The sequence below is a fragment of the Bos mutus genome, chromosome 7 (genome assembly GCF_027580195.1).
Source record: "Bos mutus isolate GX-2022 chromosome 7, NWIPB_WYAK_1.1, whole genome shotgun sequence".
Lineage (NCBI taxonomy): Eukaryota > Metazoa > Chordata > Mammalia > Artiodactyla > Bovidae > Bos > Bos mutus.
The window spans coordinates 60,120,131-60,136,055 of NC_091623.1; the positions used below are offsets into that span (position 1 = coordinate 60,120,131).

General features: G+C 55.6%; 1 protein-coding gene across 6 annotated transcripts in view; it reads left to right on the forward strand.

Moving 5' to 3' along the window:
- Positions 1 to 3,305: 3,305 nt before the first annotated feature.
- Positions 3,306 to 15,925, forward strand: part of PIP5K1C (phosphatidylinositol-4-phosphate 5-kinase type 1 gamma) — a 50,175-nt gene continuing 37,555 nt past the window's right edge. For all 6 annotated transcript variants that reach the window (XM_070373925.1, XM_005895947.3, XM_070373927.1 and 3 more), the window contains exon 1: positions 3,306 to 3,515. In XM_070373925.1, coding sequence (XP_070230026.1) covers positions 3,422 to 3,515 — 94 coding nt within the window. In that variant the 5' untranslated portion in view covers positions 3,306 to 3,421. The remainder of the gene's footprint in view (positions 3,516 to 15,925) is intronic.

Genomic DNA, 15,925 nt, shown 5'->3' on the forward strand with positions numbered 1-15,925 from the left:
CAGGAGAAGGGGACGACAGGATGAGATGGTTGGATGGCATCACCGATTCAACAGACATGAGTCTGAGCAAACTCTGGGAGTTGGTGATGGGCAGTCTGCATGCAGTCCATGGGGTTGCAAAGAGTCCGATGCCATTGAGCATTGAGCGACTGAACAACCTGCAGGACTCAGTACTGAAGGTAATAGCCTCTATGGCCACAAGGGGGCGCCCGAAACCAGGCTACCAATCCCAGTCGCGGCAGCTTTAGTTTCCATCCTGCAAAATGGGAATTTTGAGCAGGGACACGGGAGGATGAAGCCCGAGGAGCAAAAGCCGCTGCCCTATCCCGACCCTGGCCCCTCCTCTGCACTTCCAGTTGTCTGAGTCAGTGGTTCTCAAACTCTATCAGGCATCCGAAACGCCTAGAGCCTCAGCGAAAGATTATGAGTCCCCACACCCGAGGTTTTGATCCAGGAGCCCTAGGTGGGGCGGGACGGGCCGGAGAACCTGCATTTCTAACGAGCTCCTGGTGGATGCTGATGGGGGCAGGTCCGGGCACCTTGCTTTGAGAACCATGGATATAAATCTTTTCTCAAGGCAGATTCAAAATGAATCAGGACCAAAGAACTCCTCTTGGAGCCTTTTAGAAAAATGGTGGCAAAATACACAAAGCATATATTCACAAACTATTCACTGGCATAGCTTGGCTGCATTCAGGACCTTCACACTGTTGTGCGACCATCCCCACCATCACCTCCAGGACTTTCTCAGCTTCCCAAACGGAAGCTCTGTGTCGATGAAACACTGACTCCTCACCGCTCCCCCACCACCTACTTCCTGTCTCTATGGATCTGACTCCTCCAGGGAACTCAGGTGAGTGGAATCAGACACTATTTGTCCTGTTTTCTGGCTTCTCTCACTGAGCATCGTGTCCTCAAGGTTCATCCATGTTGCAGTGTGTGTCAGAATCTCCTTTTTAAGGCGGAATCATATTCCATCGTATGGGTAGACCATATACGTGTATCCATCATCTGTTGATCCCCTCCCCTCTGAGTTGGCTCATTTCTAACAGCTAAGCTGGGGGATCCCTCCACCTGATCCTGGGTCCTGTTCTCTACATCTTCCCTTTTCTTCATTTGTCTCCTTATTTTGATAGAGAGGACTTCTAGGCTCAGAGGGTAAAGCATCTGCCTACAATGTGGGAGACTCGGGCTTGATCCCTGGGTTGGGAAGATCCCCTGGAGGAGGAAATGGCAACCTACTCCAGTACTCTTGCCTGGAAAATCCCATGGACTGAGAAGCCTGGTAGGCTACAGTCCATGGGGTCACAAAGAGTCGGACATGACTGAGCAACTTCACTTCCACTTTTGATAGAGAATATTTTAGAAGCATCTTTCTGAGCCCTGGGTCTGACTGAAGGCTGCTCTGTCTCGCTGTTTCCCCTTCATCCCATCACCCAGCACCCCAAAGCCCAGTCTCAGCCTCCCGCTGACCTCGCCAGCAACCTGACAGTGAAGAGAGGGGTCACGTGTCTGGAGTTGGACAGGCCTGGGTGAAAATATCCCAGCTCCGACCTACACCAACTGGGTGCTCAGATCCCCCACCTGCCTCTGAGCAGAAATCATTAATAATGAATAAAACTACTAATAGCAACACTTATTATTCCCCAAACCATGACTTCAGAATGAATAACTTCCTGACCGTGGCACTGGTGAGCTCACCACTGCCCTTTAATAATATTATCATTCTTAACACAATAAGAAAAGAGGCTGCTTCACGACGAGGTATTTTGTGTGATTCCACACATGTGGCTTCAGCCCTCTGGGCTCCTGTTTCCTCATGTGTGAAATGGGGATGATAATAGTTTCCATCTGGTTGATCAATATTATCAAGTATTTATCATCTTCTAGGTGTAATGTTTTGTGTTAGGTAATGGGGATAAAACTCAACCTTCAGAAAACTAAGATCATGGCATCTGCTCCCATTGCTTCATGGCAAATAGATGAGGAAACAATGCAAAAAGTGAGAGACTATTTTTGGGGAGGGCTCCAAAATCACTGCAGATGGTGACTGCAGCCATGCAATTAAAAGATGCTTACTCTTTGGAAGGAAAGCTATGACTAACCTAGACAGCATATTAAAAAGCAGAGACATTACTTTGCCAACAAAAGTCCATCTAGTCAAAGCTATGGTTTTTCCAGTAGTCATGTATGGACATGAGAGTTGGGCTATAAAGAAAGCTGAGCACCAAAGAATCCATGCTTTTGAACTGTGGTGTTGGAGAAGACTGTTGAGAGTCCCTTGGACAGCAAGGAGATCCAACTAGTCAATCCCAAAGGAAATCAACCCTGAATATTCACTGGAAGGACTGATGCTGAAGCTGAAGCTCCAATTGGGCCACCTGATGCAAAGAAATGACTCGTTGGAGAAGACCCTGATGCTGGGAAAGATTGAAGGAGGGAGAAGAAGGGGACGACAGAGGATGAGATGGTTGGATGGCATCACCGACTCGATGGACATGAGTTTGAGTAAGCTCCAGGAGTTGATGATGGACAGGGAAGCCTGGAGTGCTGCAGTCCATGGGGTTGCAAAGAGTTGGACACAACTGAGCAACTGAACTAAATTGAATGGGGATATAATAGTAGTTTTAAGAAAAGGAAACAGGGACTTCTCTGGTGGTCCAGTGGCTAAGACCCCATGGTCCCAATGCAGGGGGCCCGGGTTTGATCCGTGGTCAGGGAACTAGATCCCACACGCCTCAACTAAGACCCAATACAGCCAAATACATAAATAAATAAAATTTTTTTAATTAAAAAAAAAAAAATCAGGTCTCTGACTTTGGGGGATATTGCATAGCACTGAGCTCGACACTTAAGAATGTTATTATTATGTATAACTAATTTTTACCACATTACAAATACACGTTATGTATCATAAATATCTTATTTTACTTATTAGTATTACTTGTCATACTATATCACTATTTATTTTTTTTAATATATCACTATTTAATAACGTTAATATATCAAGCAACCCACTCCAGTATTCTTGCCTGGGATAATCTCACGGACGGAGGAGCCTAGAGGGCTACAGTCCATGCTGTCATAGAATCGCACACGACAGAGAGACTGAGCCCTACAGCAGTATTGGCAGAAATGGCGCTGCTCTTCCATTCTCTGGGCGCGTGAGGGCGCTCGTGGAGCTCCCGGGGACTCTGACGCATGCAGGCCCCGCCCCCGAGTCCCTATTGGCGATGCGCGAAGTGCGCGATGGCGCAGCGCCTGGCCCCGCCCCGGGCCCGCCCCTCGCTCCCTGGCCCGGCCCCCTCCCTCCGCTCTCCAGCCGGCGGCGGTTGTTGTTCAGCGACGGCGACCGCAGCTCGGGTCGCAGCCTCCGGCCGCCCGGCCGCCCGCCAGCCCGCCGGCGGGTCCGCGCGCGGCCATGGAGCTGGAAGTGCCGGACGAGGCGGAGAGCGCCGAAGCCGGGGCCGTGACCTCGGAGGCGGCCTGGGCAGCGGAGAGCGGCGCGACAGCAGGTAACGGTTCCGGACCTTCCTCCCCTCCCCGCTCTCCGAATGGACCCGCCTGACCCCCCTGCCGGGGCCCAGTGGACCCGTCCGAGCGCTGGAGGGGCGTCGGGACCCGCTGCAGGAAGGCCGGAACGTTCCACTCGGGGGCGCTCGCGGGGGGGATGGAACGCCCCACTCCGGGGCCAGGGGACGCGTCGTCTGGGGCCCGAGGGAGGACGGAACACCCCGCCTCGGTTGCTCAGGCGTGGCGCCGCCCATTCCTGGGGTCCTTGGGGAGAGCTGTGGGTCTGGGGGCGGGGGTGGGTGCAGGGCCCCATTCTGGGAGGCTGTGGGTGGAGCAGCCCCGGTTGGAGGCGCGCGGGGAAGATGGGTCCTCACCTCTGGGCGGGGGGAGGCGACCCCTGTTTAGGACGCGCCATGGGTGAGTGGGTGCCCCGCCTGCCTCCTGCTGAGGGCTCTGGGGGACGACATCCCACCCGGTCTTGTGAGGGGGCTGCTCTACGCGTGGGATTGTGGAGTAGCCCCGTTCCGGTGAGGAGCCCTGCCTCCAAAGGGTGATGCGGACCCTCTGCTCCCGGCCGCCCACCTTGCTAGTGTCAGCTCCCGGGCCTCACCTCTTGCCCTGCAAGCGGTCACCCTCTGGGCCCATCTTACTGGTCGTGAAGGGCAGGGGCTGCTGTGGTGGAAATGGGGGGTCTCGAAGGCCAGCCGGGTCAGCCTCCTGACTACCTTATCATTCTTTGTGGAATTCACCAGACCAGGTTTTTAGTTCACTGGCCGTTCTTTCCCTTTCTGGGCCTCGGTTTACTTGCTCTAACAGGAGGGGGCTAGGGGTTGACATCTCCAGACACCTTCAGTGCCAGGGCTCTACAAGCAGGTGGGGAACAGGAGAGCCCCCAGCCTTTTCCCTGGATGTTGAGAGGGGGCTGCCGTGGCTCTGTAGGGGGTACTGCTTTCCCCTGCCCCTCTCCTGGGCCTGTATCCCTCGCCTTTCCCTAGAGCAGGTTTGGGGAGGGAGGCGGCCTCACCCAGCCCTGCGGGCTCCAGGCCGAGGCCAGTCCCTGCCTGGAGGGGCCGGTTCCTTCTTGGTCCAAATTTCAGGCTCCCAAGTACGAAGTTTCCGGATCATCAGAATTCTCCATTTCCCCCTACCTCCCCCCCGAGGCAGCCCTCGCTGGCGAGTCCCTGTGGACGCCCACCTGGGGCACCCATCCTCCTCCTCCCCCGGGCCTCCCGAAGCTTCCGTGGCAGGCGGGAGATACTGCGCTGCCCGGGAGTTGAGGGAAATGTCTGGAGGAATAGCCGGAGCAGGGAGCAATCTCCACCCCGCCCCAGCCCACCCCGGGCTCCGGAGCACTCCCACCGCTCCCCTTCCTGCTACCATCTGGAGCTGCATGGTGGATGACCCCGTTCAGCTCCACCATCCGGCCCCCACGCCCTGCTTCTTTGCTGGCAGTGATGCCATGGCTTGCCAGCACCAGACAGTGGAGGGGCCCAGCTGAAGTCCCTTCTCAGCCCCCTGACCTCCACCAGCAGTCCTCTGCCCTATATGGGCAGAGACAAAACAGCCTAGGACGCAGTGACCACAGGAAAGCCACACAGCAAACGTCTGTCTTATCAGGGGCTAGGTGATGGGGTCAGATAAAGTTCAGGCCCCAGCTGTGGTTGGGTCTGAACCCAGGGACTTGACCAGTGAGATCCCCCCCCCGACCCCCGCCTGTCCCCAAACCCACAGAAACCCCACTCCCACAGCTGATGGCTTATTTCACTCACTGTAGGGTCAATAGCTCCCTCTCTTCTGCTGAACCCATTTCTGTTAAGTTTAGGGAACAACTGTCCACGCCTTTCCTGCTGCTCACACAGATGCGTAAACACACAGCTGGGGCTGCTCATTCACCAGGGGGTTTGGAGGGTACCCTCACACCTTGGCGCCAGTGACGGTTGGGGCTGGAAAATTCTTTGTTGTGGGGACACTATCGTGGACACTATGGGGGGTGGAGCACTCACTTGATGCCAGGAGCCCCCCAGTTGTGATGACCACAGACCTCCTCCCCAGACATCACCCCTATTCCCTGGAGACGCAGCCACCAAAGGTCAGGCCTGCTGTACTTCCCTTATCATTCTATGCCTTGCTGGCTTTTTTATCCACAATATGATCCCCCCGACTCCCCATCCCCACGTTGGTATCAGTTCTTTTCAGAGAAAGAGAATACAGTGCTATGATTGAGAGGGTGGAAACTGTAGCTTGCCTGAGTTCCACTCAGGTGCTCTGTGACCTCCAAGGTCAAATGCCTTGATCTCTCTGAGTCTCAGTGTCCCCATCTGTAAAATGGGGCCACGCCGCCAGCAGTACCTGAATTAGCGCATCAGCAAGTGGAGAGTGCTTGGGGAACTTTAGCAACAGCCCACACCGGTCAGGCCTTACTAACTCAGGGCCTCCTGGTGGGGGACGGTTGGGTGGTGTCTGGAGCTGGCTTTGTTGTCACAGCCATACTGCAGTAAACACCCTTGGACGTGGCCTGGCGCTATGGTGCTTTCATCTCTAGAGGTTGAAGTCCCTGCCTCTGAGTGGCTGGGCCAGGGGCAAGCAGGTTGACGCTTGGGGGCTTTGTGAAGAGTCCCGGCAGGGCTGAGAGAGCCTGGCTGTCTGTGTGCCCACAGCCTTGCTAGCTCCACTCTGGATGTTATCGGCCTCGGTCACTGGGGCCAATCTGATGGGAGTTAAATGTTGGTGGTGTTTAGAATCTGGTTACTTTAAACACCTGGGTTCCCAAGGCTGGTCCAGGGAAGGCCTGCTGGGGTTCTCTGCTGGCTTTTGGGGACTGTGTGGGGTGTCTGGCTCCAGCAAGGATCTCAGGGAGGGCTGGGCCCTGTGGGGGCCCATGAGCTACCTGTGGGCTTCAGCCGTGCTGTGGTCTGGTGCTTCTGAGCTATTTCCCTCCTGCCCTTCTTGCTTCCATGATATTTCAGAACAGTCAGCTTCGTCCCACAGACCCCCAACCCCTTCCCACGTCTAACTTGGTGGCAGATTTTGTTGGCTTTGCCTCCAAATGGACTGAAAATCCACCCACTTCCCCCCACCCCTCTGCCTCCTCCTGGTTTAGCCCCATCCTCATGGCTGGCCTGATCTGTCTCTTCCTGTGATACTGCCACTCAACTCCAGAAGGCTCTGCCCCTCCTCTGCCACAGCCCTCCAGGGTCCCACGTCTCTGGGAAAAAAGCACAGGTCCTCCCCAAGGCCATGCATGTCCTGCCCTCCCCTCTTTCCCCTTCTCTCACTCTGTAAAAGACCCCCAGGCCTCCACCCTGCTCCTCCAGCACACCAGACCCAGTCCTGTCCCAGGGCCTTTGCACCTGCTGTGCCTTCTGCCCGGGATGCTTGTCCTCCATATCCCTGTCTTTGCTTCTGGAGCTCTTCCAAGTTTTTGCTATGACATCTCCCCTTGGGCTTCCCCTGATGGTTGAGGGGCCTGAAGGAGGGGCAGGAAGCCAGCACGGCCCAGGCAAAGGCCTGAGTGGCTTGAAGAGCAGTGGGGGCCATCATGGCTGGGCAGATGGGGCCTCCTCATGAGGCTTCCTCTGCAGCTGCAGGTGGATGGTAACCTGGGGCTGTGGCCGCCCTTGTCCCCTCACTGACTCAGCTACAGCCTTTGGAGGCAGAAGGGTCCCAGTTCTAATCCCACCCTGGCCCCTTTCTAGTGACGTGATGTCTGGCATTTGGTCGGCACACTCAGTTCCTTCTGTAAAGCAGCCTCGGGAGCTAGACCATCTTTGCCAGCTGGGGACTCTCTTCCTTGGTTTTTGCATCTGTGAAATGGGCAGATGACTGTGCCTTCTTGGAGGGCTGGGCCAGGTGGATTGGCCTGTAGAGCCCTGGAAGGATGGATGGGGACTGCTCGAGGGACCACTTCCCTCAGAACCTGGACAGGCAGGGCCCATGTCCAACTGGGCTCATGCGGTCATGTGGTTATCTCTCGCCCTGCGCCTGGTTGTGGCCTGTTGGACATTCATGGAGGCTGGCTGGGGGTGGGGGTCAAGTACCAGGGCTCCCTCACCCTCAGGTTGGTGGGGGTTAGGATGCCATGGCAAGCAGGTGAGACCAGGGGTCGTAGACTGAGGCCCGAGTCCATCCCACCTGCCGGTTTTTGTCTGTCGCGTCTCGTTGGTGCTTGGCCATGCCCTGTCACTTGCCTGTCGTCCACAGGGAATCCAGCTACAGCGACAGAGCTGAGTGTTGAGATGGGCTCGTGGCCTATGAAGTCGGGAAAACTTGCTGACTGGTGCTCTATGGAAGATGCCTGCCAAGCCCTGAGTCAGGCCACGCCAGCTCCAAGGGAGCTGTGAGGGTAGTGAAAGGGGCATCCTGGCCCCAAGGGGTGACCAAGACCTGCTGTCTTAGAGCTGTCAGGGAACAGGTGACCCGAGGGAGAAATAGTAGCCATGTCAAGCATGTAGGCAGGAGATCAGCTGTGCAAAGGCCCTGAGGCAGGAATGAGCGTGGTGGGGACCTGGCCTCACTTGGGTTCTGGTCTGAGTCCAGTTGATGGTTCTGGCAGGTGTAAGCAGGGTGGTAAGTCACACTCCAGAGTGATCACACTTGGGCTGCTTGGTAGGGAGAGGGCTGTGGGGCCAGGGGCCTGGACGGGGGTCTTGTGGGGGTGGAGAAAGATGAGGGAGTCTGCACCCTGGAGTTGATGAGGGCAGATAGGGAAGGGCCCAAGAAGCAGCAGGTCTAGGGGTCCAGGCTCTGGCAGGCTTGTGCTGATGGGGGAAGGGAGGGTCTGGTGGGCTTCCCAGGATTCCCAACGCAGGTGGAGGCCCATGGGACCTTGGGTGGGGCGGCCTGAGGCTCAGCCTGACTTACTCTTGCCTGGGCCAAGGACTGTGTACCTCTCTCCACCTCGCAAGGTAAGGACAGTGGGGTCCCAAAGATTTGGTAGGGCAGAAAGAGGTGGGACCCACCTCCCCTGGCAGCACTCATTAAGTGACAGCATTTACCAGCCTGGGGGCTGAGGATAAAGAGCTTCTGGACTCCAGGCCCCCTGTTCACCCAGCCTGCCGCCCCGGCCCAGCCCCAGCCATGTCACCACTCAAAACAGTCCAGGTCAGAACCCTGCTGGGAATTGCCAGGCTGCTGCCAGTTGGCTTCGGGGCTTGAGGTGGGACCGCCCACATTGGGGATTACTGACTTGGGGATTAGTTGAGGGGCCCCTGCACTAATTAGGCACCACCAGGCCGCCTGGAGAGGTTAGGGTCCAACCTGAGGAACCAGATGCCAGAGCCAGCAGGAGGGCATCTGGGGACCTGGCGTCTGGCTCTGACCCAGGAAAGGGACCCCAGCATTAGTCATAGTAGCGCCTCACTCAATCACACACTCATCGTGTCCATATGTGGGCCTTGATCCTGGGGGCCGGGGATGTCCTTGAAAGTTTGAGGCTGTGGGATGCAGGGCAGGTGTTTGTGTACACATGGGTGCTGAAGAGTGGCTGGGCCAGGCGCTGGAGCCAGCCCAAATGAGACAGCGTGGTCCCTGTGTAGGGGGTGTGGGGGTGGGGGGTTGCCAGTGGGGTGCATGCAGACAGTAAGTAAAGGAGGAAAAGAGGTATAATGCTGCCAAGGGGAAGAGAAGAGCAGAGCAGAGAAGGGGAGAGAGAGGACAGGGGTGTGTACTATGGAGTGTGGAGAGGGGCTTCCAGCACGTGCAAAGGCCCTGGGGCAGACCATGTTGGAGGAACATAGAGGAGGCTTGTGTGTCTGGAGCAGAGTGGGGAGGGGAGGTCAGGGAGGGGATGGGGCAGGTTGTGCAGGACCTGGGGGAGGACATGGGCTTTTATCCCAGGGAGTTGGGAGCCCTGGAGGGCTGTGGGCAGAGGAGGGGCAGGCCCTGACTTAGCTGCTCACAGACTAAGCCACAGTGGGAGACGGACTGTGGGGAAGGAGGAGGGGGTAGGGTACCAGGGCAGAGGGGACTGTGCGGGTCGTGGTGGGTGGGGCTGGGGCTCAGGTGGAGGCAGGAGTGATTCAGAGTAGATTTCAGAAGCCAGGTTGACAGGACTGATTGAAGGGTTGAGCATGGAGGGGAAAGAGACAGAGGGGAGTAGGGGGTGACTCCCATGTTGTGACCTGCGCCCCAGAAAGACAAGCTGCTTCGTCTAAGGTGGTGGACGGGGTGAGAGCAGGTGTGGGGGACGGTTGGGTACAGTGTTAGTGTGAGACACAAAGAAGTGCTTGAGGGCAGAAGACCCAGTCTGGAGCCCAGGGGTGGTGGGCAGGTGGCTTTGGGGTGGGGAGGTGGGGGCGAGGCAGGGCCAGGGCCTCCCTGTGTGGAGCGAAGACCAGGCAGCTGAAGTCCCTGTTTGGAGACACGTCTTAGCGCCTCTGGTAGGACATGGCCTTTCCAACCTCTGACCACTGGAGGGAAGGTGACCAGGGAGCGGGCGCAGAGGATTTGGGGTCCCAGCAGCTCCGGGAGGCTCATAGGGGAAGCAGGATTCAGACTTGCCTTCCTCTCGGGGTCCCGTGAGGGTTAGATGAGCTAGCCCACAGGAACTGTCCAGGACAGGGCCCAGCCCTGGAGGTTGGTGGCCCAAGGGGCACCTACCAGGGCAGAAATTTGAGTGGGCTGTCTCTTGGGTCCTTCTGCCACCAGCCAGGGGCTGGGATGGATGTGGAAAGAGCAGGGGCCTTTATCGGGGTGTCCTCAGGATAGGAGGGACGATCAGGGTCAGCACCCTGAGCCAGCTTAGGGTTGACTGGTTTGATGGCGGTGGCTCTGGGATGTGGGGTGGGCCCTGACTGGGCCTGGCCTGGCCAGGGGTGGTTAGGGTGGGGCCCCCGGGCTTGTGTGTGAGCAGGATGAGGAGGGGGAGGGTGTGAACCATGGTGGCTTGGTTTGCACAGCACACATGTGCTCATGGGCAAGTTGTTTGTGATCTGGGAGTTGGCTGACTCAAGGAGGGACGGTCCCCAGGTCTGCAGGACCCCCAAGATGTTGGAGCGTCGTTAAGATGCATGTGGTTAACCCCAGGTGAACTGTTCTGAGCTCCCTCCAGCAAGGGTGAGTGCTGTGCCTCATCCATTTCTTCCATCTGTGCTGAACTTACACACAAGGGGATGTTTTGATGTAGTTGCAACTTGTATATATGTATCTCTCATACTAATACATATCAAATCTGAGTCAGAGAAAACATGAATCAGAGAGAAAGGTTTTCACGTATTTCATCTTAATGTTTCATCTTCATTTTGTTGAAAATGTATCCTGGGACTTCTCTTGTGGTCCAGTGGTTACGATGCTGCACTTGCATTGCAAGGAGTGTAGGTTCGATCCTTGGTCAGGGAACTAAGATCCCATATGCCAAGTGGCATGGCCATAAAATAGAAAAAAAAAAAAAAAGTTTCCCTGCAAAAGGAGCAAAAAAACCTGAGATAAAGGGACCTACCCACCGAGGTCAAAGATAAGAGAGTTCTTGATACCTCTGACCATAAAGAGAGTTCTTGGGCCCGTCTGCATCCTGTCTTGATTCCATACTCACAGACCCTTTTTCCCCACTCACTCCACTTCTGCATTCCATCCTGCACATCTCAGGACTCTTACCTCACTTTCTGGGAACTGCATATCAATTGCATCGTGTGTTTCCCATTTTCAAATTACATACCAGTCTTTTACTTGTTGATCTGTAGGAGCTTTTTATATATTATGGAAGGTTTATTTATTTTTTAAATCCATGATACAAGTAAGTGCAAGAAGCGTCTCCCCATCTTCTCTTACAGTGATTATTGACGCCAGGCAGATATTTTCTTTTCATGTGGTCACATTTATCATTGTCTCTCTTTCTATGGTTTCTCAGGTTGGTGAGTGTGTCATTTGTGCTGAGGTTACAGTTAAATTCCTCTAGTGCGTCCATAATTTTACTTTTTCCCCTTTATGTTTAAATTCCTGTTAGATTTGGAGTTTATCCCGGCATGAGATGTGCGAGGGTTTAATTGAGCAGAGTGCTCCCGGGCACCTCTGGGTCATCCCAGCCCCTCTTCTGGATAATCTGCCTTCCTCCCGCTGGCAAATGTCACCTCCCTCACAGGCCAGACTCCGGCGAGCGGCTGGTCTATTTCTGGACTTCTATTCGATTCCCCTCATCTGCCTCTGCCTTCATGCAGGAGTCATGCCTTCAGCTACAAGTAATAACACGTTTACCAGAAGAAAAGCTGCAGTGAGACCTGCAGTTGGTGGAAAGTGAGCGTTTGTTTCTGTCTCAACCCTGCATCTCTGCAGAGGCAATGACTGTCTTTCTGGGTATATTATTATCCTTTCAGCATTTTACTTTGAAAACTTTGAAACCTTCACAGGGTTCTGGGGACATTCTGGCGACACCCACATGCCCTCTGCCATGAAGTCCAGGGGAAGGAGGACACGCAGGGCTGGGCTCCCTAGGGCTCTGTCACCCAGGGTCACGACTGATCCCCACGCGGCCTGGTCTGACGCCAGCTGTTGATTCAGTCAGAAATGCAGAAAGCCCGGCGCTAAAGAGACCCCGCACCTTACCCTTGTCTGTGGTCTGAGGGCTGAGCCCAGCAGGCAGGGCATCACCTCACTGGGCATGTGGGGGGCATGCTAGGACCTCGCTGATCTGCATGTACCTGGGAGTGAACGTGTGAGTTACAGGTACATGCCAACCACTAGGTAGACCTGCAGATGGGGAATCTGTGAGTAAGGAGGACGGAGGAGGCCGGGCTGTGTGTCCCATAAACAAAGAGGCTCCCTGAGCCCAGCGCAGGGTCACGTGGAGGAAATGGAACGTGGGACAGGATTCAGTTCCATGAATTAACTCAGGCCGTCCTGCGTGGTAACATCTGCTTCCTCCCTGGGACTCCATCCAGGGTCACACTCAGCATTTGGGGTCAGTGGGACCCTCTGAGGGCCGCTCTGTGACCGAAACCTCAGATGACCGCCCATACCCTGCCACCTGTGGAGCCACTGGGCATGTGCCTGGTGACCCTGCCCTCCTTCAGGGAAGGGAACCTGTCCTCCGCCTGCTCCTCCAGGAAGCCCACTTGATTTCCCTGGCCAAGGCCGCTCCCACTGCCCTTAGGCCTTTCATGTGCTGTGCTGGCCATGTGGTGACCATCCACTGCCCTGTGGGTCGTCTCTGCCTGAGCTGCAGGCCCTGAACTCTGGCAGCAGACCTGTGCTTGGTCCCGATGGCTATTCTGCTGTCTGTGGCACCAGGAGTGAAGGTTCTGGAACCTTCTTTCTCTCAGGGCCCGCAGAGTCCTGGACAAACACCCCTGCCTCTGCCCCCTTTGCCATCCCCGGCCCTGTCCTGTGCAAGGCTTCCTGTTTACCACTCTGGAGACACTTGCTCCGTGCACTGAGATGGGGGGTTGCGGTGTGGGCTGCTGGTCAGGACTTGGCCCCCACCTGCACACTCCCCTCCAGCCACATCAAACCCTGTCTGCTGTTCCTGGAGAGTGTCCCATCCCATCACCACAGGGCCTTTGCGTGTGCTGCCCACTGCATCCCCCCAGCCCCCCTTAGAAGTCAGCTCTCATGATTTTTCTCTTCTGTGAAGCTGCCATGTGTTTCTGGCACAAAACACAGATCTGGCTCCACCCTCAGGCCCACCCCGGGCACCTCTCTCGCCAGCACCCCTCATCTCCCACGCCCTCCGCCCCCGCCCACAATGCAGGGACCCCGGGTTCAATCCCTGGTCAGGGAACTAGATCCCACATGCTGCAGCTAAGATCTGGCACAACTGAATAAATAAATATGGTAAAAATACTTCATTGCTTAAAAACTCTACTGGCTATTTGAGCCTTTAGAAAGTAGTAATAATTTTGCAGTGGTAATGTCAAAGATCACTTACGACAGGTCACTGTACCAAGCATAGTAGTGATGAAGTTTGACACGTGAGAATTAACAGAATGTGACTCAGAGACTTGAAGGGAGCAAATGCTGTTGGGTAAACGACGTTGGCACACCTGCCCAGTGCAGGGCGCCCACAGATGTGCAGCGTGAGGAGCACGCGGTGTTTGCCCCGTGCAGTGAGGCAAGATTGGGCTGCAGACCTGTCTGCACTTAGGCATTTTCCTAAGCGCTTTTTTTTGGGTAACGGCTTTGTTGAGATAGAATTCGCATGCCACTGGGTTTACCTATTCAAAATGTGTAATTCAGTGGTTTCACTATATTCAGAGTTGTGCGGCCATCACCACAGTCGATTTTAGAGCACTTTCATCACCCCAAAAGGAAACCCGTCCCCATGAGCAGTCACCGTCCATCCCCTCCCCAGCCCCTGACCACCAGGAACCCACTCTCTGTGTCTGCGGATCGGCCTGCTCTGCGCGTTTCCCGTCAGTGGAGTCACACCCTGTGTGTCCTTCCATGTCTGCTTCTCTCACTGAGCACCGTGTTCTCAGGGTCTGCCCATGTGGTAGCAAGTGTCAGGGCTTCTCTCCTTCTCGAGGCCAAGTGACGCTCCCGGGTGTGGAGGGACAACGTGTGTTTATCCACCCGTCTGTGGGCATTTGGGCTGTTTGCACCTCTCGGCCCATGTGGCTCCATGTACAGCCCTTATGTGGACACGGGTCCTCGTGTCTCTTTGGCGGACACCCAGCCTTGGGGCTGCTGGGTCCAATGGAAACTCCGGTTACCCTTCTGAGGAGACACCGCCCTGTTCCCACTCAGCTGCACCTGTCCCCCTGCCCCATCCTCATCGTGGGGTGGGGGTGGCGCTCACCATGATCTCCAGGTGTGTTTCCCTGATGGTCAGTGAACATCTCTTGCCTGTTGGCCATTTATGTTTCCTTTTTGGAGAAATGTCTGTTCAAATCCTTTGCTTCTTTTCTTTTTTCTTTCCTTCTTTTTTTCTTTTAAACGTTTTTTTTTTTTTTTGATGTGGACTATTTTAAAGTCTTCCTTGAATTTGTTGCAACGTAGTTTCTGTTTTATGGTTTGGTACCTTGGCCATATGGTATGTAGAATCTTAATTCCCCGGCCAGGGATCAAACTCACACCCCCTGCATTGGAAGGCGAAGTCTTAACCACCAGGCACCGCCAGGAAAGTCCCTGCTTGTCTTCCAGTTGGGTTGGTTTTCGTTTCATCGCTGAATTGTAGACCTTCTTTCTATGGTTTCGACACGAGCGCCTCCTCGGGGAGATGATTCACAGTGCTCCCTCCTGTTCTGTGGGTGGTCCTCTCACCTCCGCAGTGGTGCCTGTGGAAGCACAGATGTATTTCATTGTGACCAGGCCCCATTTCTCTCTTTTCCTTGGCTGCTGGTGGTGTAGCCGAGAAATCCCTGCCTGACCTGGGGTCATGAGGATTGACCTTGTTTTCCTCTGAGGGTTTTATGGCCTTAGCCCTCGCGTTCGTTTAGGCTTATGATGCGTCTGAGTTAATTTTGTGTTGCTGTGAGCGGGACCCCAGTGTCTCCTCTCGTCCAGTTGTCTTGGTGCCCTTATCTTCTGGTCTCCGGTCACTGGGGGGCCAGGACAGATTCCAGTCTGGGAAGAGCTGCAAGTGGACCCTAATCACCAACCACTCATGGGTCCTGCAGTGACAGATGGGGCAGGGCCTGCCCCCTCCCTGCCCTCACCTCTTGTCGCTCACTCTGTTCCGGCCTCAACAGCCTCTGGCTGACCCCTGGCTCCGCAGTCCCAGTCCTGCCTCAGGACCTTGGTGCTGGCTTCTCCTGCTGCTGGGAGGTTGTACGGCTCTCAGATGGCTGGTTCCTTCCCAGTTCTTCCGTGGATGCGGTTGTGGCTCAGGCTGGAGTCTGCTGTCTGATGTCAAATGCATCCTCCTCTCTTGGTCCTGAGTGGCCTCTGGTGAGTGACCTGGCCTCTCCGGGCCTCGACCTCCACATCTGCTGCGTGGACGTGATGATAGCACCAGTCCTGTGGGCTGATGGGCAGTTTCAGTGAATCAGCAGTGCTGGCTTCATCGCACGGCCATGCTCAGCAGTAACTGTTCCTGGGCCCTCGTCCTGTTGCTCCGGCTGCTCCCCACGGTAACCAGTGGGCCAGAACTGGAGGCCCACACGGCAGGCTGTACCCCGAGGCTCCTGCCCCTCTCTGCGCCAAGCCTGCCTGCCCTGGCCCAAGACCTTGACATGATTCCTGGGGTCACCACCAGGGAGAGAGGGTGGGTGCTGGTGTCCATGGTGGTGCCAGGTACCTGCTCGTGGGCTGCAGGAGATGTGACTGCTACCCACTAAGGGAGCAGCTGCTGGAGGAGCAGTGGTACAGGAGAAGGTCTAAACCAGGCAGGGTGTGACTTATGATCAGTGGCAGGGAGTGGTGTCAGGGGCCAACTCCAGCCAGTGGTCAGGGAAGGCCTCTCTGAGGAGGTGCCATTTGATCCAGGCCTGATCCGTGAGCTGGTGCAGAGTGTTCCACACAGAGGAGAAGCATGTGCAAAGAC